The sequence below is a fragment of the Rhipicephalus microplus genome, chromosome 4 (genome assembly GCF_043290135.1).
Source record: "Rhipicephalus microplus isolate Deutch F79 chromosome 4, USDA_Rmic, whole genome shotgun sequence".
Classification (NCBI taxonomy): domain Eukaryota; kingdom Metazoa; phylum Arthropoda; class Arachnida; order Ixodida; family Ixodidae; genus Rhipicephalus; species Rhipicephalus microplus.
This window is the reverse complement of record NC_134703.1, coordinates 165,828,263-165,855,445: the sequence shown is the minus strand read 5'-3', so window position 1 is coordinate 165,855,445 and position 27,183 is coordinate 165,828,263. Positions and strand designations below refer to the sequence as shown.

Genomic DNA, 27,183 nt, shown 5'->3' with positions numbered 1-27,183 from the left:
TCTTGCGTCGTTGGAGGGTTTTCATTTTCTCGCTGTTGTGCAACTTCCCCTCCAGAAGTTGCTGCTTTTAGTTTCCCCCTCGTGGGCTGGGGGACCTTCCACGGGCGAAGTCAGCATGGCTGCGACGGTTGGGGGATTGGTACGGGTAGGGCGACGGCGAACGGTTGAAACGGGATGGTCCACGGCTGGTGTTAGACAGGTATTCTTCGATCTCAAATGGGCGCTGGCCGGCTCGCGGGCGGGGTGCGTCGACGGAGAACCCACGCAAACCCAGCCTCTTGTACGGGCAGCAGCGGTAGACGTGGTCGGCCTCTCTGCAGTGGTAGCACAGCGGACGATTATCTAGCGTTCGCCACACCTCGGTCTTCCTGGGCGCCTGGTTTCGGGTTACAGGTGGTCGGGCGGGCGACATTGGGCGGCGGTACGGCGGGGCCTCTTGATAACGGGTTGGGACGGGTCGGGGTCGACGAGCAGCAGCGGAGTAGGTCATCGCTTGTGGTTCGCAAGATGCTTCCGACGGCGTAGAATTCCCCAGTGCTTGCTGAAACTCCTCGCGGACGACGTCAGTGAGGGAGGCTACTTGGGGCTGCGGCGTTGCTGGGAACAATTTCCTCAGTTCCTCGCGAACGACGGCGCGGATGGTATCCCGCAAGTCTTCCGTCGCCAATCCAGGGGCGTTTACCGGGTTCACCGAAAGGGTGGTGAGTGGTCTATCGCATTGCCGCGAACGCATATCCAAAGTCCTCTCGATCATCGAAGCCTCGGTGAAGAACTCAGCGACGGTCTTAGGGGGGTTGCGGATGAGTCCAGCGAAGAGCTCTTGTTTAACTCCCCCCAACAGAAAGCGCACCTTCTTCTCTTCTGCCATTTCGGGGTCAGCTCTCCGGAACAGCATCTTCATCTCCTCAGCGAACAGTACAACACCTTCGTTAGGGTGTTGCATTCGTGTCTCCAACAAAAGGGCGGCTCGTTCTTTCCGCACAACCGTAGCGAATGTTTTGAGGAATTCGCTTTTAAAGACAGTCCAGTCGCTTAGGGAGCCTTCATGGTTCTCAAACCACGTTCGAGCTGCATCCTCCAAATAGAAGAAGACATGACGAAACGTTTCTTCGTCATCCCACCTGTTAAAGATGCGGATGCACTCCAGCTTCTCCAGCCACTCTTCCGGGTCTTCACCAGGAGATCCTCGGAATGATGGGGGCTCACGAGGTTGTTGCAGAACGACGGGAGGGTTGGTAGCTCTGGTCATGGTGCCTGCGTTGAACATCGTGGTTTTTACGTCTTCTTTCCTTTTTTTATCCGGGAGCAGTCCAAACTCTGGCTGAAGGCCTTGCTGTCGGCGGCTGACACGAGTTGGGCGTGCTTGTCGGCTTGGCAATGGCTTAGGGTTCATGTACCCCGCACCTCCACCAGATGTCACGCAGCAAAGGACGACGCAGTTGTCTATGAGGAAAACAAGTTTATTGGAGCAAACCTGTGCTCCCCTAACAACTGAAAAAATACACAGGCGGCGAAGCAGCGGCCAGCAAAACGACGGGCACGCTAGTGAGCGTCGGCGATCGAATGACGCGGCATCGGCTGTGCGGGAATTTATATCCGTCCGCACGAGGGTTTCTCGAATAGTCGAATTGTATCGGGAACGCCGTGATAGCGTTTGTTAGAAACGCTGTTCGTTCGAACAGCGTTTTTAACAAACAACGCTTGAAGCGTTGTTTCTATCGAACAACGCCTGAAGCGTAGTTCGATAGCGTTTGTTCGAAACGCTGTGAAAACGGCGATAGCACAGGCCGGCGCAGCCAGGCCGAAAAAACAAAACAAATAAACAAACCCCTGCATGGTTCGCGGCAATATGTATGTATTTGTACACACACACACATACACACACACACACACATATATATATGGGGGGGGGTGCATGCGCGCGTGTGTGTGTAGAGATAGAGAGGGGGGACAGAACAAATAATTTAGTGATTGCACTGAATCCGCAAGCTTCCAATGTGCGATGAGAGGCATAATGCCACGCAAAAAAAACACGTACTCAAACAAAAGAAAGCTAGGCCCAAGGTCAGTTGCGTGTTATTATCATTTTGTTTTCTTTGCGTTCGTTTCATCGCATTCGTCAAGTACGTCACAAAACTAACAAGCTAAACGAACAATCAATACTGTTCGTATCATTGGAGACATTTAACTTTGTTTAAATAAAAAAATAAGAGCGTACAATAATGTAAAATAAAACTTCTATTGCCACATCAGGATGATCAGTTTACGTTTTATGTTCACTATAGAAAAAAAACATATTGGAATTATCTCTAATTCACAGTGCGTGCCGCGCGATGGTTTCCTAATTTCTTGATTATGTAGTGGTCTTTGAACCATCACTGCCCGCGGCCATGCTTTTAATCTCTTAGTATGCGTTCCGGCACTCCAATAAACATAGTGTGTTGTTCGCATTACATGACCTGTCCTGGTCATGTAATGTTGTAGTGTGTATTAAAGCCAATTATGAGTTTCAGTGACGGATACTGAATTTTGTTGCATTGTAAAGTATTCAGTAATATGTTCCTGCATTTTTTTTTCGTTTTCATTATTTATTTCACCTGGGCCAAGCACTCATTATACAAACTTGCGCATAGCAATTTATAAGCACTCCAAACATGGCTTAAGCGAACCACGGCAGTAATTTTTTTTCAAGAATACTATCGGCGAATACAAATAATAATGATGGATTCTACCTTTCGACTAATGTCTCTTATACTGTAGGAACTGCATTTCAATTGCACTGCCGTTTTTACGCCCCGTGTTCTGGTTTTGTGCGTGGATTAATCTGAATGGCACCTGAATTAATGTCATTGGCAATTGGATTAAACACGGTGGCACTTGGATTAAACACGGTGGCACTTGGATTAAACTCAATGGCACGCGGCCTGAGTGAGTTGGCACTTGGAATAAATGTTTGGCACATGGATTAAATAGCTCGGCGTTCAGATTATTTCAATGGCGTGCTGATTATTTATGGTAGCACTTGGATTAAAGTGAGCGGGAAAACCTGTAGATGTAGATGCTCATTTGTCACAACGATGCTTGAAACAGGACATCACTAACGCAGCTTGCTGTGCGATTTGCTTCATAATATTTGGATGAGGAAATCGACGAAAGACGCGAAGACTGTAAAGGAGAACAAGCGGTGGACTTCAAACACAATGCTTATTGCGGAAGAGGGGGCCCCCCACGGTGTGCGGCTGCACTTCACATGGGCTCCTGCTTTCCATGCTAGTTTTCGTGGTTCAACGCTCTGCTAGTCCTAGGTTTTTGAACTGACCAAATCCACCGAGTCACAAGGAAAGGTCTTACACCTTCCACTAAACAGTGTGATCATCTACACCAAACTCTTTCTGTGCTGACTAGTGTGCGACCTCAAGCGGGTGATGGCTAGTTGCACGTATTTCTTCTTGTACGTGAAAAAGGCAGCTTCGCCGCAGTGGTGGTAAGTGCGATGGCAAAGCTATACCACTCCTTCCTTCTCGAATTGCATTTTCTTCACACAATGCTGCTTACTGATCTTATGTGGTTTAATGCCGTCCTATTGTTCTGTCTTACCTAAAGTCTAACGGTGGTTTCACTTAAATTCCCGTTTTTAGAGGTGCGGATGGTGTAGCATATGCAGCATCTTTATAGCTAATTCTATTTAACAGCAAATTACCCCTACAATAAAACTCGGTCACGAAATGATTTCGCTATTACTTTTGCCTACTTATGCACTGCAATGTACAATTAACAGCACACACTCAATGTTTAGAATGTGCCATTATTTAAAAGCATTGCAAACAGAAGTTTGGCCTCGTTCAGGCCTTTAGTTCTGTATATAACTGCTCCCAAGCTCAAGCACCGCATCTTTCACAATGAGCTAGGAATTTCAGAGGCAAGAGGCACAAGAAAATGCAGTGCCTAGGCTTACCTGTTCATTTCTCACCCAGCATTCCATATATTAAAAAAAGTTATTTTCCTTATGCTGTGTGGAAAGTATACATCAGATAAATGTTTTCAGTGGCAATATAGTTCTGTGCACCAAAACGGATGCAAGAAACACAAAAAAGCAGTGCGTACACACAAAACATTATTTTATTTCACACCTGTGATCTCGTTTTGATGCACAACTCTCTAGTTCTTTAAGAAGTTCATGAACACGTTCCAAGCGAACTCGTTTTTTGCCGGCAATGACCGACAACCCCAAGGTAATCCTTGCGTTCAGTGGCAAGAGAAAGTCGGGGGAAGAAGTACGTAACGGAGATGCTGACGAAAAGGTGAGTTCGCAGTACTGCAGACACTGCAGGAATCTCAAGGTGATAGAAGAAGTACACAATATGTTTAGTATTTAGTAATAATGTCTACCTTAATCGGCAGAAGCACTGTCATCAGGCACTTGCACTGAAGTTCCACTTAAAATCAACGGTACAATATAGAAACCTCACCTTGTTGATTTTGTGGAGATGATCTGAATAATCTAGACTGTTGGGTAAGTAGAGTTGTGAGGTTTAATAAGTGGTCACACTTGTAAACAACCAAAATTTCTTTTTCCTTAAATCACATTATCTGTGGTTTACAAAATAATTATACTAAATAATGTGCATTTACAATATAAGGGGTGTAAATTTGGAGGTCTTATGTTGGTTTACAAGTGAACAGTCCTTTCAAAGCAAACCAAAATATACATTTTGCACAACACAACATCGCACAAGAGGTAAAAATATATAATGTGAAAAATAAGATATGCCAAATTTATGTTAAATGCATTGTACGTTACAATTTGATAAGCATTTTGGGAAAATTGCACACTTCATAAGGACAACTGCCATTTGCAAGCTACTTCCATCATCACAGCACAAAATTGTGCAAGTTAACAATGTAGAAACAGACTCCTGGAAGCATGAAGAAGTGGTGTTATTTTCCTTTTTTTTACATGTGAGCAGCATAGGTTTCGAAAATCTATATGCTTAGGAACCTAAGACTAGAATTTCAACACTTAAAGAGTACTATTGAGTAGGCCAGACTAGCTTGTGGTGACATTGGTCACACTCTGCGGTATACTGTTGCTTATTGGTTTCAGTAATGATACGCTTATATTCTTATACTTAAGTCAAAATGTCACAGAGCCACCTCTTAATATGAATCCTTTAATAAGACTGAGGTCACCGGGTCAGACTGGTGCCAAGGAACATATACAATGGAATGCAACATAAAAATTCGAAGCACAATATTCAATGCCCCAGAAAGCAATGTGCTCAAGTATATCTGATTGAAGTACTGCTGCAAATCTTCCTCAAGGCCTTTTCCTTCACATGTGGGGCATGTCAAGCTCTACTGGCAATGCAACGTACTACCTAATGCTATGCTGTGCTCGTCGAAGTTTCCTCTAGGGGCTTTTGAATGTCTGTCCTGCAATAAGCGTAAGCAGGAAATTAGTACCTAAAAAAAGAAAGCAAGCAGCATTTTTGACAAGCAATAAAACTTACTTGGAGCAGTAGTAACTTTTAACTTCTTGACGGGTTATGTCGATGACATCTTGCAAAGTGCACTAATACACAAAAAAAAAAACGGGGGGGGGGGGGGGACACCACTTCAGAAACTGATAACGGCAACAAATCAAAGCATGCAATTTCAGCGCTGTAATGGCAAATGTCACTAGATGTAATTTATTACATGAGTCAAATTTCTTAATGACTGTTCTTTGTAAATTGTGTTTACTCTTTTTCTACTAGCTAAATATAGTTATTGCCAGTTCTGGTGTAAGATGCAATGCCCAGGCGCAGTGGTCTAGTGGCTAAACTACTCGGCTGCTGACCAGCAAGTCGCGGGATCAAATGCCAGCTGCATCGGCTGCGTTTTCTATGGAGGTGAAAATGCTGTAGGCTCATGTGCTCAGATTTGGGTGCAGGTTAAAGAGCCCCAGGTGGTCTAAATCTCCGGAGCCCTCCACTACGGCATCTCTCATAATCATATGATGGTTTTGGGACATTAAACAGCACATGTTAATTAATCAAGCGCAAGATGCATGCTGCAGTTCATTTTACAGAATTTCAAATTAATCAAAAATGAAGACTGACCTCCTGTGAAGCTGCTTAAGGGGGGACGCGGCACTTCGGGACCGAAAATCAGCCAAAAAATCGAGTTTTCGCGGACCTTCTTTTCGCGTTCCCGACATCATTGCGCACCTATTTACAAAATTTCATAGCCGAATACCATCAACTTTTATCGTTATTCAACTTTAAAAAACCGAAAACGGGCGTCCTGCCCTTTAAATTGAGGGCGAATAGCGCAGGTTTCGGCTCTACGATACGCGGGAACTACGTGCTCGATCGGCGCCATTTTGGTCTTGTTTGAAAGAACGCGTTTTCAGCTGTTTTTTTTTTATTCAGTAAGCAACATTGAGCGTTTCCCCGGCTCGAAAAACGGGGCCTCAAAGACGAAGAGCCGCGCTCACTGCCATTGGCTAAACGGCGCACGTGACTGAAATGGCGCTTTCCGGTTGGCTGGAAGCTCGCGGCTTGCGCCTGCATACGCGACCCGACGCCATTTTGAAAGGGTTACCGCTGTGACGCCTCGAAATCGGCAGAGCACTCTGAAGCTTCTGATGGTATCGCCATGCCTGGAAACGCAAAAAAGTATCGGACCGTGCACGCATTTGGTCGCAGGAAACGCAAAGGTCGTGGGAGAAAGTCTACGAAGTCATCAGAGCCCTTGGTTGACTCCGACGAACGATGTGTCGACGCTCCGCGGCCGTTCAGCGATGGTGCGACCGAGCGCGTTGCCTCCGACGACGATGACGGTGAAGCGAACTCCGGACGACTACGAATCGACGCCAAGGTGGTGACAAACGCCGAAGTTGAAGAAAATCATGACCGGGAGAAAGCGACGCTCGACCGGCTTTCATTGGCGCCAGCAACTGCACGGAAAATTGACTTTTTCACCGCGAGTTGTAGCGAGGCAACCGCACAGGACTCGGACCACGCTGCTCCTTATCTGCTTATGCATCTAGATATCCTAAACGCGATAATGGGTGCCTTGTGTTGCAAAGCCTGCCACGGACCGGCTACGATCGTCAGAGGGGATCGGGACTACGGACTTGCCGTGAAAGTGCTAGTGCAGTGTGAAAGGTGCGGCGAGATCGCGAATGAATGGACTTCGCCCCGCGCGAACGGCACGAAACCGTGCAATCCGTTTGAAGTAAATCTTCTCGCTTCGAGGGCGATGGTGGCTACCGGCAACGGCCAAACGAAAATGAACGATATTTTCGCAACAATGGGCATCTCACACCGCGGTATGCACCACAAGACGTTTCAGCGGCATTTGAAGAACACGCTGGCACCCGCTGCAACGCGAGCGGCTGAGTCCGCTATGAGCGAATGTGCGGAAAAGGTTAGAACAATTTATGATGACTTGTGCTTCGGCCACCGGGGCAATATTGCCGTTAGCTACGACGGCACGTGGAAGACGCGAGGCCATTCTTCCCACATCGGCGTGGGCACAGTTATCGAATTATTTAGTGGCTACGTGTTGGACTACGTCGTTCTTTCCAACTTTTGCCTAGGCTGCGAGGTGGGCCCAAAGCCTAGTAGTGAGGGCTATCAAGAATGGAAGGCTAACCACAAATGCCAAAAAAATACGAACAGCAAAGCGGGGCAAATGGAAGTGGAGGCGGCTCTAATTCTATTTCAGAGGTCGCTTGAACGCCATGGCCTGCGCTACACAACTATGCTGTCTGATGGAGACTCTAGGACATTTTGCGCCACACAAGACGCCAAGGTGTATGGTTACATTGACGTGCAGAAGGAAGACTGTATTAATCATGTACAGAAACGGATGGGCACCGCATTGAGAAACCTGGTGCAGAAACAAAAGTGCGATGGGAAAAGAGGCCTTGGTGGGAAAGGCAGGCTCACAGGTGAGCTGATCACCAGGCTGAGCACATATTATGGCCGGGCTCTGAAATCGCATGAAGGTGACGTGGGCGAGATGCAAAAGGCTGTGATGGCCACATACCGCCACGTCACCTCCACTGATGAATGCTCGGACCACAGTCTGTGCCCAGCTGGTAAAACTTCATGGTGTCGGCACAATGCCGCAAAAGCAAAGGGTGAGCCCGACCCCAGGCATGCCTACAATCTACCGAAAGACGTGGCAGAGGCATTACTACCGGTTTATACCCGGCTTTCGGAGAGAGCCCTGCTTCAGAGGTGCGAACGCGGCAAAACGCAGAACTCCAACGAGAGCCTATATTCGGTAATCTGGAGTTTGGCCCCCAAGGAGCACCATGCGTCCCTGTTCGCTGTTGAAGCAGCTGTTGCAGAAGCAGTGCTGCGCTTCAACACGGGCAATTTGAATTCTGCAACGGCAATCTTAGGTGAAATGGACATGAATGCGACAAGTACTGGTGCCAGGAGAGCGAGAGAAAAAGACCACCGTCGCAGCATTGTCTCCAACAAGAAAAGAACAGCCTCATTGGAACTCCGGAAGCTAGTGAAGAGGAGGCATGAGCACAGAATGCATTCAGACTATGCTTCTGGTGCGTTTTGAGGTTGTCTTGTTGCATCTTCTGCAATAAAAATGTGTGCCCACGTTTTTTCTCGATTTCTCAAAATGACAATTTTTATGTGCTTCCCATTATGCCGGAGCATATCTCTTGTTCTATCTGGGTTATCATTACGATTTCTTTTTTGTTTCGAAGATAAATGCAGGGGATGTGTCGTAAAGTAAGTTTTATTGTAATAATTTTTGGAGAAAATTCTCTAAATGGATCTTTTGTTTCAAGTGTAGATGGGGAAATTTTTCATGTCATATTCAACATCCCACAACTTTGCTTCGAAATAGCCCAGAACAATGATTTATACTTTATTGCACACTGTGAACATACCGAATTGGTTCTATAGGTTGCACATCAATATCCAAGTTACAGTTAATTAGCTAATTAGGCCTTAATTGAAAAAGTCGCAGTTCATTATATCTTTAAAACTAATTGTCACAGCAAAAAAAGAATTAGATTTTTGAAATCAGCAGTAAAGTCTACATAGGCTCTCCAAATTTGACTGAGGTACTCGCAAAAATAAAAGAGTTTTTGGAAGGTGTAGCATCCCCCCTTAATTCACTGTGATGAGCACATGTATTCAAAACAAGCCACTATGACCAGAAATGCGGCAAAAGTTTCTATTCACAACAAAGCCTAACCACTTCACGTGCTTTGAGAGCTAAATAATGACACACTGTGACATTTCTTCCATTTTCCATGCACTTGACCGCTATATATAATGAAGGCACAGGTCTTCATCAAGTTATGAACACAGGCCTAGAATTGCATGCAATGGTGGAGACAGCATATTTTAGTCTGTGGTATCCAAATTAAGGCCTTCGTGATGTCATTATACACTGGTTTGCTCTTTTCCTATGATTAGTATCAGATGATGTGGGCAAGTGCAAAAGCAAGAAGAAATGTCCACAGCACTCATTAAGTATTATTATTTTATCGATTAGCAACATCATCATGCTTGGTATACTTCTGGATGAGATCAGCAAATGTTATTGCAATGTGTTATACGTCACAATGATGGTAATGCTGACAGGTCTGCATTTCATAGTCAAGCTCTGTATTAAATTGAAATGTGCATAACGCATGTGGTACAACTGATACAATATTGAAACTATTTGTAAATACTCCATTGACGCAGAACGAGAGAAAGGTTGTACTAGTAACAATGACAATTCCATGCACCGTGGACGTTTCAACTTCTCCTTTTACTGTGCCGAAAACCACCACACAAAACATGTTAAGCAGCCTTTATAATAAGCAACGTTATCTGCTAGTTCTCAAAAAAGGAACATAGTGTGCAAGGGCGTTGAAGTTTAACAATGATGCACAAATATATTAGAATACATAGGGCAAGAGCAAGAACAGCGCCCACCTTGTTCTTGTGCTGTGTATGTGAGTTTGTAAAGTGCCATGTATGCTAATGAACTGTGTGCCATGTATTCTAATGAGCATGCCTCGACACCCTCCCAAGTAAATAAATCTAGTAGTCTCAAATAAACCTCAGAGCAAGCAACTTAAAACTGTTAGCACTCTGAGTGAGTTCAAGTCGCCAGATGTGAAGGCATAGATGTGAAATTACCCGAATATTGCTGCCCTGACGGCGCAAAAAGCAGATATCCTCTTCGTTGTCAAACATGGGGTGGATGCCCATCTTGCTTTTATTCAACCCACTGTTTCTCGGGTCAGAACTGTCCCATGCAGATAGCTTAATCTCCACAACATACCGCATCACCGATCTGCCCTGGTTTATGCAGGACAAAAAAATCAATGAATGCAAGAAATATAGCAAATTGAACAATATACATGTAGGCTAGGCCACAAACCAATGCATAACATTCAGACTGGAAAAACAGCACTATAAAAAACTTACTAGCAGTATAACATAAATGTAATGGCTAAAATACAGAAAAATACAATTGTAAGTGCAGCGGCCAACATAAAGCAGATGTTTTCACTTGCATCAACATAGAGAAGTAACTATTCTTATAGCATTAAAGATTAGACGACATGCCACCGTAATGAGGACAGCTTTGTTTTTAATTTTATGCTGTGGTCATTTAAATTTCTCTTGAGTATAAACAAAATATTTAACATGCAACATACCTGAAGAAAATATTGCCTGGGTCATTCTGGTGAGACATTTACGTGTTGCATTTAAAAACACATGAGCACTTTTCTTAAAGATCAATCCTGTTTGTATTGCCACGCACATAGGCTTTGCTCAGGACTTAGCTCAGTGGGGTGAGGTGCTTATTCACCAGGAGGCCTCGCTTGACTCGCCCCGATGCATAGAATGTAAATATGTAATTTTAACCACAAATCTACACAAGTTTGAGTGTCCTTCACCAAGCTGTCACCCTCAACCTAAAAGATGATTGTTAGGCTCTGAATATGCTTGTAAATAATAATTCACTTTTCATCTGTAATGCATTAAGAGGTCAAGGATGTGCTTCGAATTCCACAGTATTTTATGTGATGGTAGTGCTTATGATCACAAAGCTAAAAGAAATGAAGTCACATAGGCATGACAGGGTTGTTTTCATCACTTATTAGTCCTTTTGCAGTAGAGCTAATGCCAACCATGAAAGCTCCTACTACACTTGATCCAGCATACTTTTCATGTTTAACAGTGTTTGGACGGCCAGTATAATGATTTCATAGGGAATAATTGAAATACTTTATTAGCATTTCATTTCAATTGTTCTCGTAGTAACCAGCACCAAATAATAACATGCGCAATCATGTGCACTTTCTCATGGAAGCCACTACGAAAGGCAGAATAACCAAAAATTGTGCACAGGGTAGCAACATGGCTGGGGCTTACAACACTCAGCTGAGCAGCAGCTTCATCGTCACACCAGCATGGCTTCGAACACTGCAATTTGTGTGGCCTGAACCTCTCCTTGCTGTTCATCTCGCGTCTGCAAAAACAAGAGCGCATGTTTGTCTCAGTGCAACAGGTTAATTGGCAAGAAAAAAAAACAAACAAAATATGGCATTACACATCTTCACATTATCTTGGATATTGTGCTGCACTACTCGGGATCGGGCGCCAAGTAAGACAACATGCCAAGATGGAAACTTGCTTAGATTTGAAGTTACGGATAGAGCTAAACAAGAAATAACTCACTATTGCCATAAGTGGAGGACAAACAAGTGTGGTCACACTTGCAGTATATTTTGCAGTGACTACCACTTAAGACTCCTGACTAGCACCCAACAAAGAACGAGTAGAGACCCTTTTCAACTGCCAAGCACTTCCACTGCCTATCAAATAATGTAAAAAAAGAAAAAAAAACAATGTCTTACGTATGACAAAACATAAATTGAGCATCGCACCTTTCGTTTGTTGGCAATGGCACACCCTCAGAGATGACTGGAACAAACCGCAGCTCGTACATGTGTTTTGGGACAGCTGGCTTGTACCGCTGCATCAAGGTTTCAAGACTCAATGCCAAGTGGTCTTTCTGGGAAAAAAAAAAGAATGGGGAACATCATGTCAGAAACGCCTTACTGTTTTTCCCTCTAGAAGCATGCATAAAAATGTTTACAGTGCAGTTTACAATCCCTTGGTACGTGGTCAGTAAAATTTAGTGACGTCTCAAGTGGCCTCACAAAACAGAGTTCCTTTACATAAGCACAGATACACAGCAATGTACACAGCAATGGCCTCACATGTAGAGACAGTTTATTCACTGTGGTATTTTTACAATTGCAACAATTTTCGAGAGAGAGAGAGAAGAAACATTATCGAATTGTTCTTGCTGGCTTCAAAGATGGTGGGGGGCTGGGAGACTGGCCCCTCTGTAACCCCCTTCCTCAGGCAGCGGCCAGGCCTTGAATCCTGGCAGCGTCTTCGGCCAGCCGAACAATTTTCGAATTAGAAGGCACAAAGGAGACGATGGACGGAAAGGGGGACACACAGAGGGTGCCACCATTTACAGAAGAGTTTATTCCAAGAAAAACTGTTGCTATTCCTGTGGACAGTGTTGTCATAATTCACAGCTGGACAGTCACATAGAGATATTGCGAATTTTTCTGCAATAAAGACACGAAGGCCACATGCAACAATCTCTTTTTTGCCTCAATTATAATCTGTTCTACTTGTCTCAACTCATGGCAATCATAAAGCTTTTGCAAAAATCTGGTACACACTTGCAATCTCTGAAGTGTCTCCACAAACACACTGACAAGAGAGAAGACATGAACACACAGGCGCTGTGTAACTGAAACAATCTTTAAAAAATCAATAACGAACCCGCCAAGTGGACTGAGAGCCAACTAGTGTAAACAAAAAAAGAGAGCCATGTTACCGTATGTTCATAGTGTGTCCCATAACTTGAATATTGCTAAGCTAGCAGATGTAAAGGTGATCATCTCTGCAGCTTTCAAAATGTCTAAACTTTGCGAAATTACAAACTCTTGCCTTCAAAAAGCAACAGCCTGTATCATAAACAACGAAAGTAAATATGCCGAACGCCAGATTGGTGTGGTCTACGATATTCCTCTGTCCAAGCACGTAGGCCAAACTGAGCAATGCTTGACGACAGGCTCATACAGGATTGTAACAATGTTAGGATCACCTTGCCACACATTACACAGATTGAAAGTGTGTACTGGTTTTTTGCACATGATCCGTGATTGGCAAGAGTCGTGACAAGTGGAACAAATTAATAACTGAGACAAAAAGATAATTAAAGCCGGGAATCATTGCGCTAATGTGGCCTTCGTACTTTTATCTCGGAAAGAGTTGCGATATCTCAATGTGACTGCGCAGCAATGAAATATGACAGTCTGTATAAGTATCTTTAATTTTTCTTGAAATAAACATTATTACAAGTGGCGCTCTCTGTGTGTTTTCTATTCATCCACCGTCTTCTTGGCACCTTCTATTTCGTATCACGCAGTACCAACACACCCAGTCGTTCACTATCACATGTGAACAAGCTCATGCAATTACATTGCCTCTGGAACGACAAAGCAGTAAAAAGGTAGTGCAGAGCCCTGCTGCAAGCTTTGCAATCTCGCAAAAGCAATGGTTCATAGGCTATATACAGTCCTTCACTGACTCACTTGGTATTCTGTGAGATGGAGACCGTTGACTTCACCATTGTCAAGGATTCCCAGAAATATAGTCCCACCTCTCCCAGTGTTCAAGAAGGCACAGATAGTTCTGCGTGATGTCAATTAAACACAGTGATATAGAGTCAATATTAATCAGTTGTAGTCAAATTCCTTACAAACATAAATTGGATAAAAATCAATAAAGTCAACTATATATGGTAAGTGTGAATTACAACTACTTTAACAGTTGGCCATGTGCACATGTAGGTATTTTACCAGCTGATGTGTTGAGCTCGAACCTTATACTAATTAAGCTATCGTGAGCCACAATACTACAATACACTCAAAATATTGAATTCCCTATCTGGAATTTTCCTGAACAGGTGAAAGTTTTAAAGAAAAATTCACATAAATAGACATTACAAATTCCGGCACTTCCGCATTCAAACACACACTAACAAACCACACCATGTGATTGTGCGCTACAACCGAGAGCAGCGGGAACGTTACCACTTTGTAACTACATTCGGAAGCTTTAGAATAACATTTGCAGGCGCTGCGGGCGTTGCCGTCATATGAGCTTTAGAATAGCGTTTGCCCTCCAGCAAACCGCAACGCCCAATCGCAGCGACACCGTAGCGTCGAAACCAGTGTTTGGGGGCCGCACACACCGCCCGCTGTTTCGGGTTTTCTGTGGGCGGGCCGCGAACGGCGGCTCGTGTTACGACGCATTCGCAGTGGCAGCAACCGCACCGCAACGACTCGCGGAACGCTATACTAAAACTCGCTATTAAGTAGTTTTCGAATAGTGCACAGTGACCCCTCGCGGTGCGGCCGCTGCCACTGCACATGCGTCGTAACGCGAGTCGATGTTTGCGCTGGTTTCAAGGCTACGGTGTCACTGCGACCGTGCGTTGCGGTTGTCAGCAGGGCAAACGCTATTCTCAAAATCATATGGCACCCGCTACGCCCGCAGCGCTTGCAAACGGTATTCTAAAACTGCCTTATCATTGGCGTCCCCTACATAGCATAACTGATTCACATTTGCCGTTGTAAATGCGTCATAATAAAATGGCAGTGTCTATTCTGCCGGCGCCGGCCGAATATTTTTTTTCATTACTCTGCCGGCGGTCGCCCCTCATTGGCTGCTCAAAGTCACAGCGGCAAAGCCACGGAGGAAGGAAAAGGTAAGGAGAGGCCCTGACGTCACTCGTTGTGAAGCCGCGATGAAGCCGGAAGTCGGCCATATTGAGTAGGCAAATTCTCCTTTCTTGTTTACATACGAATGCGAAGCAGAAGGCGCGACTCCCCCTCTGTCTCAAAAAGCACGTGGCCTGCGCGCCGCGTGCGCCGGTGCTATTCGAAACCAACGGAACGGATTTCAACACGCTGTCTTGCCGCGATACGTTCAACAAAATCTCTGCGTATGGCTGTTGTACTCTTGCACTGCCGGCTTTTACGATAAACACGGCAAGTTGCACGTTAAGCTTTTTTTTTTATTTGATGTGTTCTTTGTGAAAATAAAGATGATATTTCGGGCATTGCCGCGCGACGAACCAGGCACCGAAATTTGTACAGCTTCTTTCAGATCACTTTCCAGTGTGATTCACACGCACTAGTAGCTACGGAGAACGGAAACCAGGATCGCGTTAGGGCGAAAGGTGGGAAGTTAGCCGAAGGAATGCGTGAGAAAAGGTCTGCGGGAAGCTTCAGGCGTCGACACAGCCGTCAAGGACGGCAGGGAAAGCCAGCCAAATGCGAGGGAAGATAACTCCGGGATAAGTGGCTAGTCATTAGAGGAAAATAAAGAGAAGGCGCTCGTTTCTGTCTTCCTTATCTGGAACACAGCTCAGCCAGCGCCAACCGCCAAGGATGGCGGGTACGGCCATCTGGCGGAAAGCGATGGAAAAGGAGTTCGGGATAATCAGTTGTATGAAAGAGAGGCGTTTGTTTCTGTTTCCCTTATCGGGGAGGCGGCTAAGCGCCTTGCGTGGTGTGTAAGGGGCGATTCACGCGCAAACAGACCCTTCAAGGATGCCCGCCCGGTCCCAAAAGCGCCCGTAAAGACACACAGCATTCCTCCTTTCTCAACGAAAGCAAGATATGATTGCGTATACCACACTGGAGGATTTCGAGTAGTATTAGCAGCACGTCTTGCTGCGTTTGTACTGTCCCTCAAAGCTCCACTGCACACTTCGCTGTGTGCGCGGTCACAGCCACAATGCCCAGCTGTTGTGTGCCAGAATGCAAGTCACACGGGTCGCAAGAAGTACCAGCCACCTCCTACCACTTGTAAGTAAATTTACTTATTCGGTGCATGCGGTAGAGTAGACGCCAAAGTGTAGTGTATATGATGCGCATAGTGGCAATTCTTCTGTACATTTATAAATTAACATGTTAGTTACGCTGCGTGTATACTGTGCAACACATATGCAATCATTCATCATCAGGTTTCCCAAAGACGCCGTTCGTCGGACAAAGTGGATAGAAGCAATTTGGCCACCACATATTTGCCGGGAACCTGCAAGGAAGGCTCATGTTTGTTCGAAGCATTTCTTAGAGGAGCATTTTGATCGCACGTCCGCGTTCAAAGTCCGCCTACGAGAGCATGCAGTTCCTACTCTTTTGGTGAGAATGAATGAACTTTGGAACCAATTTCCCTTATCTTCGATCAAATTTTTGATTTATGCTCTTCTCCTTCTGGTATATGCTTTTGATACATGTATGTCGCTAGCGTTATAGTGGCAAATAATTTAAAAAAGAATGGACGTACAATAAATGTTATACTGCAAAATAAATACATAACCAAATAAATAAATAATCAAATTGTCATGCACCAGTTGTATTCATCCATGCTTCCTTTTTTTGACGTCACCAAAAATTATATTCTCATGTTAAAAATTAACAGCACCAATTCATACCTGTTAGTAGTTTGTGCACGAATTGGTGCAATGCAAAAACACTTAAGGTAGCCCATAACTTGCATATGAAAATTTAGATATAAATGTGGTAATTAAAAGCAAAAGTTTTGTAAGTGCCTCTTGTATCATGCATAATGCTTAATTTATGTTGGTATGAAGTGACGCAACACCTGTGCCATTGTTATTTCGTTTATTGTTCTACTTTTTTCATCCAGTTTGCAATAGTAATATTGAAAGTCTTCAATCCCCCAGCTACCACATCCAGTACAACAAGGTGATAGAGTACCTGATTCAGCAAGCACCGAATCATCCTTTGATTCCCCTCAGCTCATGCAAGGTGGTGCTGAAGGCTTGCTGCTGCTTGCTCAGGTAAACATTTTACCTGATCATCATATTATGCTTACAGGTCGAGTTGTGCTTGAAGAATGCACTTGACATTAAAATAATCTGGTCACACTTGGCATATTAGAATTTAATGTGTATTTGTACAATGCAACGCAAGTAAAGCAATATGCAGAAACTGAGGGAATGAATACAGTTATATTGACTCAACCCTTCAGTTTCAATGCCTTGTTTTATCTGTATTGTTTTGAACAGTTTTTCACGAAGGCATTTTTAACTAGCAGTCATATATTACTATCAGATTGCTGCAACTTCTCATGAAGGCCTCCAAGCTAGTCTCTCCACACCTGAATCGCCTGAGCAGGTTGCTGCAACTTCTCATGAAGGCCTCCAAGCTAGCCTCTACACACCTGAATCGCCTGACTTAGCTGCAGGCCTCCACGAGCAGTCCACACTCCAAGAGGTGCACATCTCTTTTCCCCTGTCATTTTTATCCACCTCATTAGCTTACTGCTTTGAATACCTAGCTGAAGAGCAAATCAATGAATAGCATAGGTATTCTTGCTTTCAGGAAGCCATGGATATAGAGCCTGAAAGTGCAAATCCAATCAGTTTACCCGACCCAGCTCCCTCCGACCTAAGTGCCAGTCATTTCAATGTGTCAGCATTTGTACAGGTGAAAATTTACCTCTCTTCTACTCATTAAGCATGCTTGTCCTCTGTTATAGGTAAACTACTGTTGCAGTTGGTGTAAAAGTAAGAATTCCTAACATGTGCTCTTTTTAAAAGCCTCCCATGGATATTGGTGAGAAGAGTGAAGCACAGGCCAGCATCGCGACACCAGGTCCATCCGGCCACGCTGCTGGTATTCAATGGGAGCCGGTCCATGAGCAGGTAAACCACTTCCATGCGACATAAGTGTTGAACATTATACCAAGTTATATCTTCTCTAGTTGAGCCTGTACTAACATAATATGCACTTTCTCTTTATTTTTGTTGTAATGTCCTGATGGGAAGCAATGCATGTACTAGCCCACTTTAATTTTTCGAAAAACAGTATAGTTAAAATAATTGTTGTTTTACATTGTGACTTTGGCTTGGTTGTAATCACAAAGTAAATGAAGGCAGCACAAATGTGTAACAAACACATCTTACTTAAATTTAAATAAAGCAAATGCTTATTGGAATAAAAATAATTGATCCTATTTCTGAGAAACTCAGTAAATAAAGCATTTTTAAGTGGGTGAATTTGAGGCTGCTGCAATAGCATACCAACGAGCTTACAGAGGTATCTTAAATCTCTAATTGCTTTCTGCCTCTGTTTTACTGCTACTGCCTAATTTAGAAAGACTATATACACGAAATGCAGTGTTCATTTTAAATCCATCATGTCTTTCAGGGTTAACAGAGTTTGAAACCTAATATTGTAATTTAATGTTTACAAAATACTTATCTGCACACTTAATTTGGGGGTACTAACCTTAGGGATGCATGTGTATGGTTTGGTTTATGACTAGAGCTGTGCATTTATTGGGCAAATGGGAATAATACTGATATTTACAATGTGATTTATTAGCTTTGAGCATTTTTTAAAATGTACCAGCATGTATAATTGGAATATGTACACACAACTGCCTTGTTCAGTCCCAGACACTTGTGAGTTAGTCAAAATGCTGTTAAGTGTGCAGCAGTTCCTCTTAGGACTGCTGGCTAGGCGAGCCCATGCGAATTTCAGCATTGTGAAAATTACAAATAACTGTTTTTTTATTATGATACTATGATCTACTTCCACAGGAATTACAAAGGCCACAAGACATGCTGGCAACATTTGCAAACCCAAGAAGAAAAAAGCAGGCAAAGGTAAAAAAGATCAACAAATGCAAGCTATCAGATCAAAGCAATGCACCTGTATACACCAAGGGTAACACAATCAGTCCTAATATTTATTTCAGTAAATAATAAAACAAGACAAGAAAGGGTGTTGAAGTCAAAGTGCAATCAAAGCAATCCATGTAAATCATACATGCAGTGTTTATCAGCATGATATACAAATCAATTAATAACTGCAATGTTACATGAAATTTGAGCTGTGCTCCAAGTTACAGGAAATGGTTGGCTATTATCAATGGGGTCTTCATAGAGCTGACCAAAATATACTAGTACGAGGTTGTCCTAAATATGAAACTTAAATACCATAAGTGGCAGTGTGAACAGAAGATGCAGGAATAAGGAAAAATTATGACTAAATGTCCAAGTTACTTGGCTTAGTCACATTGTTATTAGAAGTGGTTCAGCCTTTTACAAGTGACACACCTTACCACCTGACAAATGAGAGTGTTTTGTTCTATGTGGTTTTGCTTTGTAGGTCGACACCCCAGAGAAGGCTTTTCTGCGAGCTCGCACAGCAAGACTTGCCTCAAAGCAGCAGAGATCAAGGAAAGCAATAAAAAAACTTCAGCACTTTAAGAGGCGCCTTAAAAAACAAAATGCTGAATTGAAATCAGTTTTGAAAACACTAACCAAGGAAAACATTTTGCTCAGAGAGCAAGATTCAGTGCTTGACACCCTGGGTGCAGCAAATCAGCATCTTTTAAAACAACAGATAGCAAAACAGACAGGACAACACCTGAAAAAGTATTCACCTGAGCTAAGGACTTTTGCTCTTACCTTGAACTTTTACTCTCCTCGAGCATATCAATATGTAAGGCAAGTCTTTGACACATGTCTGCCACATCCTCGAACATTAAGAAAATGGTACGAGAGTGTTGATGGAAAAGCTGGGTTTTCCAAAGAGGCTGTGACTGCATTAAAGTTGAAGTGCTTAGACACGTGCAATCGAGGACATCAAGCTGTGTGCAGCCTCATAATTGATGAGATGTCAATTAGACAGCAGGTACAGTGGCAAAGTGGTCACTTTGAAGGCTATGTAGACATGGGCACAGGAACCGAAGGTGACTGCTTGCCACAGGCAAAAGCCGCCTTCGTGATAATGGTTGTAGCCATTAATGGCCATTGGAAAGTTCCTCTTGGCTACTTTCTGGTTGACGGGATAGTAGGTGAGCAGCGAGCGAACTTAGTTAGGCAGAGCTTGCTGACAGCTCATGAGGCAGGGGCCATGATTGTTTCAGTTACATGCGATGGTGCGCCTGCTAACATTGCAATGTTTCACGAATTAGGTTGCAATTTCACAAATATTGAGAACCTTCAAACAACCTTCAAGCACCCAGCAACTAACGAACCGATAGCCGCATTTTTTGATCCCTGCCACATGCTGAAGCTGGTGAGAAATGCCTTTGCACACCACAAATATTTTATCAATCAGGAGGGAAAAGTTGTATCATGGGCACACATCGAAGCACTTCATGACTTGCAAGATAAAGAGGGATTACATTTGGCAAATAAGTTGCGAAGGACTCACATTGAGTGGCAAAAACAACCAATGAAGGTTCGCCCGGCAGCGCAGGTGATGAGCCTGTCTGTGGCAACAGCTATCGCTGAATGTAGGGTGATGTGCTTGAGAGGATTTATAAATTCTGAGCCAACTGAGGAATTTTTATTAATTATTAATAACCTCTTCGACATACTCAATTCCCGTAGCATGCATCAGGGAGGGTGGAAGAAACCAGTCAATGAACAGAATGTAAATGATATCAAAACATTGTTTGACAGCACAATTCGATATCTTTCCCTCCTGAAAGAGCCTGCAAGTATGAGACATTTGATAGGAACAGCTCGGAAAACTGGCTTTTTGGGCTTCATAATATGCATGAAGAGTCTGTTAGCCATGTACGATTTTCTCATTTGTACAAAGAAGATACTAAAATATATTCCTGGGTATAAAATTAGCCAGGATCATTTGGAATTATTTTTTGGCTTAATTAGAGCACATGGAGGGCACAATGACAACCCGACAGCCCAACAATTTCAAGCAGCATTTAAAAAAGTGATAGTCCAAAATGAACTGTCTGATGCTGTTTCTGGAAATTGTCAAGTGCTGGACCACATTACTATACTGTCATGTAGCTCAACCAGGAGGCATTCAGCAACAGAAGTGCTGAATGCCACTGTTCAGAGAAGGCAGCTCTTGTCTGAAGAGTGTATTGAGCAGAGCCATGTAGTCAGCGAACATGATTACTGTGCATCACTCGAACACATCAGTGATTTCGGTAGTCGTGCTGTTACCTACATTGCTGGCTGTGTGGCTCACAAACTGGGCTCAAAGTTGATGTGTGCCCATTGTACTGAAGCATTGTTTGGCACATCCAGAGCAGCAGACACTGCATTCATTCAAAGGAAAAGCAAGGGGGGGCTTCACTACCCATCTAAAAGTGTCCTTGAAATTTGCAAGAAATCAGAATCTCTTCTTCGATGGGCTGTGCACATGAATAAATTAGCATCAAAATCACTATTGCAGGATCTTGTGCTACAAGTCCTTGAATCACTGCAGCATAAAGAACTGTTTGCAGAACTGCACTCACACATGTTTGATAATTCTCCACTGGAGAATCACTATGTCCATCTTTTAAGAAGTGTCGCTGAGTATTACCTTAATGTGCACCTATATCATGTTGGTAAGCAGACAACACAAAGTTTCCATAGCAGTCAGGTGCGCCAAATGTTCACGAAATTGACCCAGTTTAAAGGGCAATAGCACTCCATATGAACATTTACTTTGCATGGTAACAATCTTCACAATGTCTTTGCTATATGCTCTTGTAGTCCAGATCAATGTTCCTTATGTGTGACGTTGCAAGTTTTTGCCCTAATGCGTAAATGCTGCTGAGTATACTCAGATGTTCTGTGTTTGACTCTTATTTATCTGCTGCTTCGATGATATTGTCCACAACGTGCCGGCTGAAATGTCTTACGTATCTATGTGATTTTTACAAGCGAATTTGCACACACCCACTTTGTTCTGCTGCATTCTGTGTTTGCCTCTCATTTGAGTGCTCAGTAAATCAATGAATAAGTTTATAACTGGATAAAATGACTACTATCCCATACCTAAATGGGTGAAATGAACGAAAACTGTGTTTTTGGTACCCTTTATGTTCATTACACTGAGATGATTATGTGCCCTTCAATGCTTCTCTCAGAATTAAGCATACACATAAGTCTAACACTTGCGTGTACTCGCAATTGTATTGGTAATTATATTGCACACCCCTTTCTTGAACTCATTCAACTTACTACCATAGGTGGTCTGAGTAAGTCGTCTATGGTCTGAGTAAGTCGGTGGGAGTAATATAAAAAATTTTTTGAGTGTGAGTCTGAGTGAGGTAGGTTCAGAAAAAATAGTCTGAGTCTGATTGAGTACAAAAAGCGCAAGATACATTTTTTAAGTGAGTTCTGTTTTTACCAAGCTATCAACTAATCTTCAGCATTACTATCAGCATCACCTGAATTCAGGTTTAAACTCATGTATTCTCAAAGGTATTCCAAAGCAGTGTCGTTCATACCCCATTGCACTGTTTATTAAACGTATTCCAAAGCAGCGGCGTTCATGCCCCATTGCACTGTTTATTGATCGGAGGCGCGAATTACAGATGGACATGCCTTTACCTAACCACCTCTCCAATTCTTCTAGGGAAGTTCTTGATAAACATATCTTATGTTGCCATGCTTTCAAGAAAAATTACCGTACTAGTTTGCGAGCACTCACAACTCGTATTCGAAGGTACTATATCAATAGGTGCCAGAAGAGAACCAATTATGTGAGATATTGATGTTAAAGAGCAGCGACAGCATGGTTGAAAAAGCTCATTCTAGGCTGACGAACTCACAAAACAACTCACTCTAAATCAGATGAGGCTGTTAAGGTGAATTCAAGTGGGTTCAAGAAAAGTTTCGCGAGTGTGATTCCGAGTGAGCCCTAAGCGCAAAATATATTTAATAAGTCAGTTTGAGTGGGCTGCACAAGTTTTGCTGACCTATGTTTCTTACATCTGTATTGTTTAGTATCTGATTTGCATTTGAATGGTACACCTAGACTCTCCCCAAAGAAGACTTGAAATACATGCTGGTAATGCTCATAGACAAAAGTTTTTCTGTCTTAATTTTTACACAAACAACGCGACAGATTTTTTTTTTGTTGCTGTAGCCACAAATATTTGCGGTGAAATATTTCTGTTTATATAAAATATTTCGTCATTGAATTGTTCATATACTGCTCCTTGTGTACTTCACAATTTTACCCCATACTTGCTATTGTAGTAAGTGTCATTAAAATGTGTTTTACTCGTTATATTTGAGTTTTCAAATCACTTGGTCAAGATCGTCCGAACGGCTTTGTCAGCTTCTGAATGCACAAGCACGCGCATCTAGTCAGGTGCACCTGTTTACCTTGTGCAGGTGAGTGTAGACATTTTAACGAGTTTTGCTATAACACAGACAATATTGTGGAGAGCGAGACAATATTGCGAAGAGGGATCATCTCAAGCGAAGCAGAACAGGAACTTTATTGCGCAGACGCATGTGGTAACTGTACAGGAACATGAAAAGCAAGATTAGATTACAGTCTAAATAAGGGCCTGTGGACCGCAAATGCATCGTTTGTTGTCATAAGAAGCAACACCGCATAACTTTCACTAACCTGCAAGGCATTCATTGAACGAATTCTTCAGCACAGTCGTTATCTTCTATGATGGCTTTTCAGCATAATTTTGACGGACGCTGCAAATTCGGAGTACGTATACGCGCGCTCGTTCCGTGGTTTTTAGTTCAGACACCTGGTTACAACCACCACCGGGGGAAAATCACGTAGCTAGCAATGCGGCACAAGGAATGGATGCTGTCGAACACCTGCAGTACGCCACGGTTAGGTGCGAGGCCCATGAAAACGCGCACACCGCCACTGGACCGCCTGACCCAGCCTGAACGGTGCCGCATCACACTACATCAATAAAAACAAAGCATCGCCATTGTGCCTACTGAATATGGCCGCGCGTGACGTAATATCCGCCACATTTTTTACGCCCTGCGCCGAGTGGGCATGCCCTCTCCTTACCTTTTTCCTTCCTCCGTGGGCAAAGCGATCGCCGACGGCGATTACGGCGTCGCTGACCCCTTGTGATTGGAGCCGGTCAGAAGTCCCTTGTGGCGGTTCTGACATCTTTAAACGGGTTGAACAACACACTTGCAAGGTGCATAAACTATCGGTATAGTGAATACTGGACGCGGCAACAGAAATGCAGAACAGCGAACCGAGACGCACTGGGGCTTGGCGCCAAATGAACGGGAAACTCCTTATTTTGCTGTCCGATGTCATGTGACTGAGCAGCCAATGAGGGGGCGACCACCGGCAGAATAATGAAAAAAAATATTCGGCCAGCGCCGGCAGAACAGACACTGCGTAATAAAATGCTTACGTTTCTTTTGTGGTTCATGAAATTGACGTATTCGTTCTCTGAGCATTCTCTGCAATAAGTCACGATACCGAGTTAGTAAGCGCGGCGTTGCGCGTCGCCCTCACAGAATACGTGTGTCGGCAAGTCATTCAAATTAAATGACTATTGTATTACCTTGAGATTGTCTGGCGAGAGTGCTGGTCCTTGCAAGCTGGCGACAGCTCTTCGATGGAGATGTCCTTGTGTGCCTTGAATTCAATGCGATGATCTTCCTCCATCCGAACGTGTTCGCCGAACTTGTAGAAATCTCGCTTACAAACGCCGGTAGCGCCCGCACATTCCTCGACATTCTTCCCACCATCCTGCATCGTAACTTCCATCTGGTGCATCGTGCAGGTGTGACGAACCGCTTGGCACAAGCTGTGTGGTTTCAATAAACTAGAGCTTTACACAAAGAAAGCTTTGAATTCCCCTGTGTGTGGCTCCCACACGTGAGCCGCGACCGCGCTGCCACAGGGTGGTAGTGGTTACAATGAAGAGGAAAAAGGCACCTAATTTCTGTCTGCCTTCAGGCGACACGGCGCAGTGCCTTATAGGGGTGGGGGGAAGGAGGGATAAAAAGAATAGAAGGAAAGTAGAAGCAGAAGAAGACAGCCAACGAGAGGAAAAAGAAGGAGATAGGAAAGTGGGGATCCGGTCGAAGCAGTCCAAGGGCGGGGTGCCACAATGCGAGAGCTACACGGCATCAGGAGACCGCGGAGGGCGAACCAGTCGGCGGGAGCTACGCTGAAGTCGGAGATCGCGAGGGCACAACCGTCCAGCTTGAAATCCTGCGAGCGAATCCCGCTGCCACAGGACACCTACGCGCTGCCCTAACTTCTGATATGCCCTCTCCTTCTGATGGGTGGATGGATGGATATGGCTGTACCCTTCAGATGGATGGATGGATGGATGAATGGATGGATAAGGCTGTACCCTTTAGATTGGGCGGTGGCTAGCGCCACCAAGCCGTAATACTCAAAGAACTCAAAACTATATTTATTTTCCTTAAAAAGTGAGTTTGAGAATTCGTACTTTGCAGTGAAGAGTTTAATTTTCACTCGTGCCTTGACTTTAGCCACCAATCAGATAACCTCCTTCTAGTTAGGTCTACTTGCTTAAAGTCTATTTTGCCCTCCCGGTCCCTAAACCCCAGTGCTTTGAAAAACTCTGCGCCATCATCCTGAAATATAGGGTGAAGCCCTTTACAGAACATTATCAAGTGTTCGGCAGTTTCTTCTTCCTCTCCACACGCGATGCATACTGTGTCTACCCCTTCGTATTTGGCCCGATATGTCTTGGTTCGCAGTACTCCCGTCCTTGCCTCAAACAGTAGAGAACTACCCCGAGTATTATCATAGACCCTTTCCTTGGCAATTTCCTGCTTAAAAGTTCGATAGATCTCTAGTGCGGACTTCTTAATCATGCCCATTTTCCACATGTTTGTCTCCGTTTCCTTCACTTTCTTCTTAACCGATAGTTCTTTTTGGTTTGGCCACCTGCTGTTTTCTAAGTATTTACCAGTCAACTTCCTGGTTCGCTTCCTCCATTTGGTATCGACATTCTTCATGTACAAGTAGCTGAAAACCTTCCTAGCCCAACGCTCCTCTTTCATTTCTCCCAATCGCTTCTCAAATTTTATCTTGCTGCTAGGTTCCCTGCCCTCAAATGATGTCCATCCCATATCACCTTGTACTCCCTGATTTGGTGTATTCCCGTGAGCTCCTAAAGCAAGCCTACCTATTCCACGTTGCTTAATTTCTAATCTTGCTTGAACTTCTAATCTCATGCACAAGACCGCATTGCCGAACGTCAGCCCAGGAACCATGACCCCAATCCGTATTCCTCCCACAACATCATACCTATTGTAATTCCACAGTGCCCTATTTTTCATCACTGCACATTCCTGTTACCTTTAGTCGTCACGTATATTTCGTGTTCCCTCAGGTACTCGGTCCCATTGCTGACCCATACGCCCAGATATTTGTAATTATCTGTTATCTCTAGCGTGACGTCCTGTATCCTAAGCTCACTACCTTCGTTGTCATTGAAAATCATGACTGCTGATTTTTTCTTACTGAATCTAAAATCTAACCTATCTCCCTCATTACCGGAGATGTCCATCAATCTCTGCAAATCTTCCTTGTTGTTGGCCATTAGCACTATATCATCTGTGTACATTGATGCTGGTAGTGCCTGGTCAATAAGTTTTCCTTGTTTGACTAAAAAGAGGGTGAAGCCCAGCCCACTCCCCTCTAATTTTGCCTCTAATCCTTGTAGGTACATCATGAATAATAAGGGTGACAGAGGGCACCCCTGCCTAAGCCCCCGTTTTACCTCTGCAGGCTTGGATACCTGTTTTTCCCACTTTATTACTACCTTGTTACCTTTATAGATACCCTTTAAAAGATTAGTGACTACATGTTCCACGCCTAGTGTGTCCAGTATTCCCCACATTTCCTCTTAAACCACGCTTTCGTACGCTCCCTTGATATCCAAGAATGCTAGCCACAGGGGCCTGTGTTTCTTTTCTGCTATTTCTATGCACTGCGTCAGTGAGAACAGATTGTCTTCCAACCTCCTGTGTTTCCGAAACCCATTCTGCAGTTCCCCCAGCACCCCCTCATCCTCTATTCACGCCTGCAGTCTTTCCTTTATAATCTGCATCGCCAGCCTGTAGACCACTGATGTCACTGTTTTAGGACGGTAGTTGTTTATGTCAGCTTTGTCCCCCTTTCCTTTATAGATCATGCTCATCCTGCTAAGTTTCCAGCCGTCGGGAACTTCACCATCGATTATTATTGTGCTCACTGCCTCTCTCAAAGCCTGCTTAGACTTCGGACCTAATGTCTTTATCAGCCTAATTGGAATGCCATCTGGGCCTGTTGATGTA

At 43.9% G+C, this 27,183-nt stretch overlaps 4 protein-coding genes across 13 annotated transcripts in view; 2 read left to right on the top strand and 2 right to left on the bottom strand.

The window, feature by feature from the left end:
* Positions 1-27,183, bottom strand: part of LOC119172939 (uncharacterized) — a 1,216,589-nt gene that overhangs the window by 539,355 nt on the left and 650,051 nt on the right. The gene's annotated exons all lie outside the window — the stretch shown is intronic.
* Positions 1-27,183, top strand: part of LOC142813823 (uncharacterized) — a 548,512-nt gene that overhangs the window by 122,353 nt on the left and 398,976 nt on the right. The gene's annotated exons all lie outside the window — the stretch shown is intronic.
* On the bottom strand, positions 68-25,117 carry LOC119187959 (schlafen-like protein 2). 2 transcript variants are annotated; one of them, XM_037436037.2, is made up of 7 exons: positions 24,426-25,117; positions 13,652-13,751; positions 11,918-12,045; positions 11,403-11,499; positions 10,158-10,319; positions 5,511-5,572; positions 4,102-5,433 (listed from the first exon to the last, which is right to left on the bottom strand). In XM_037436037.2, the coding sequence occupies exons 1-7, from the start codon at positions 24,638-24,640 to the stop codon at positions 5,385-5,387; spliced, it is 813 nt and encodes a 270-aa protein (XP_037291934.2). In that variant the 5' UTR covers positions 24,641-25,117; the 3' UTR covers positions 4,102-5,384. The 2 variants fall into 2 exon arrangements, with proteins under 2 accessions (XP_075749945.1, XP_037291934.2); XM_075893830.1 differs by lacking the exons at positions 10,158-10,319; positions 11,403-11,499; positions 11,918-12,045; positions 13,652-13,751; positions 24,426-25,117 and adding an exon at positions 6,102-10,151 and having other exon boundaries at positions 68-5,433.
* Positions 15,818-20,997, top strand: LOC119175578 (uncharacterized). Its single transcript, XM_075891965.1, has 9 exons — positions 15,818-15,934; positions 16,093-16,270; positions 16,816-16,932; positions 17,207-17,368; positions 17,477-17,581; positions 17,695-17,799; positions 18,700-18,765; positions 19,271-19,957; positions 20,929-20,997. The coding sequence occupies exons 1-9, from the start codon at positions 15,864-15,866 to the stop codon at positions 20,995-20,997; spliced, it is 1,560 nt and encodes a 519-aa protein (XP_075748080.1). The 5' UTR covers positions 15,818-15,863.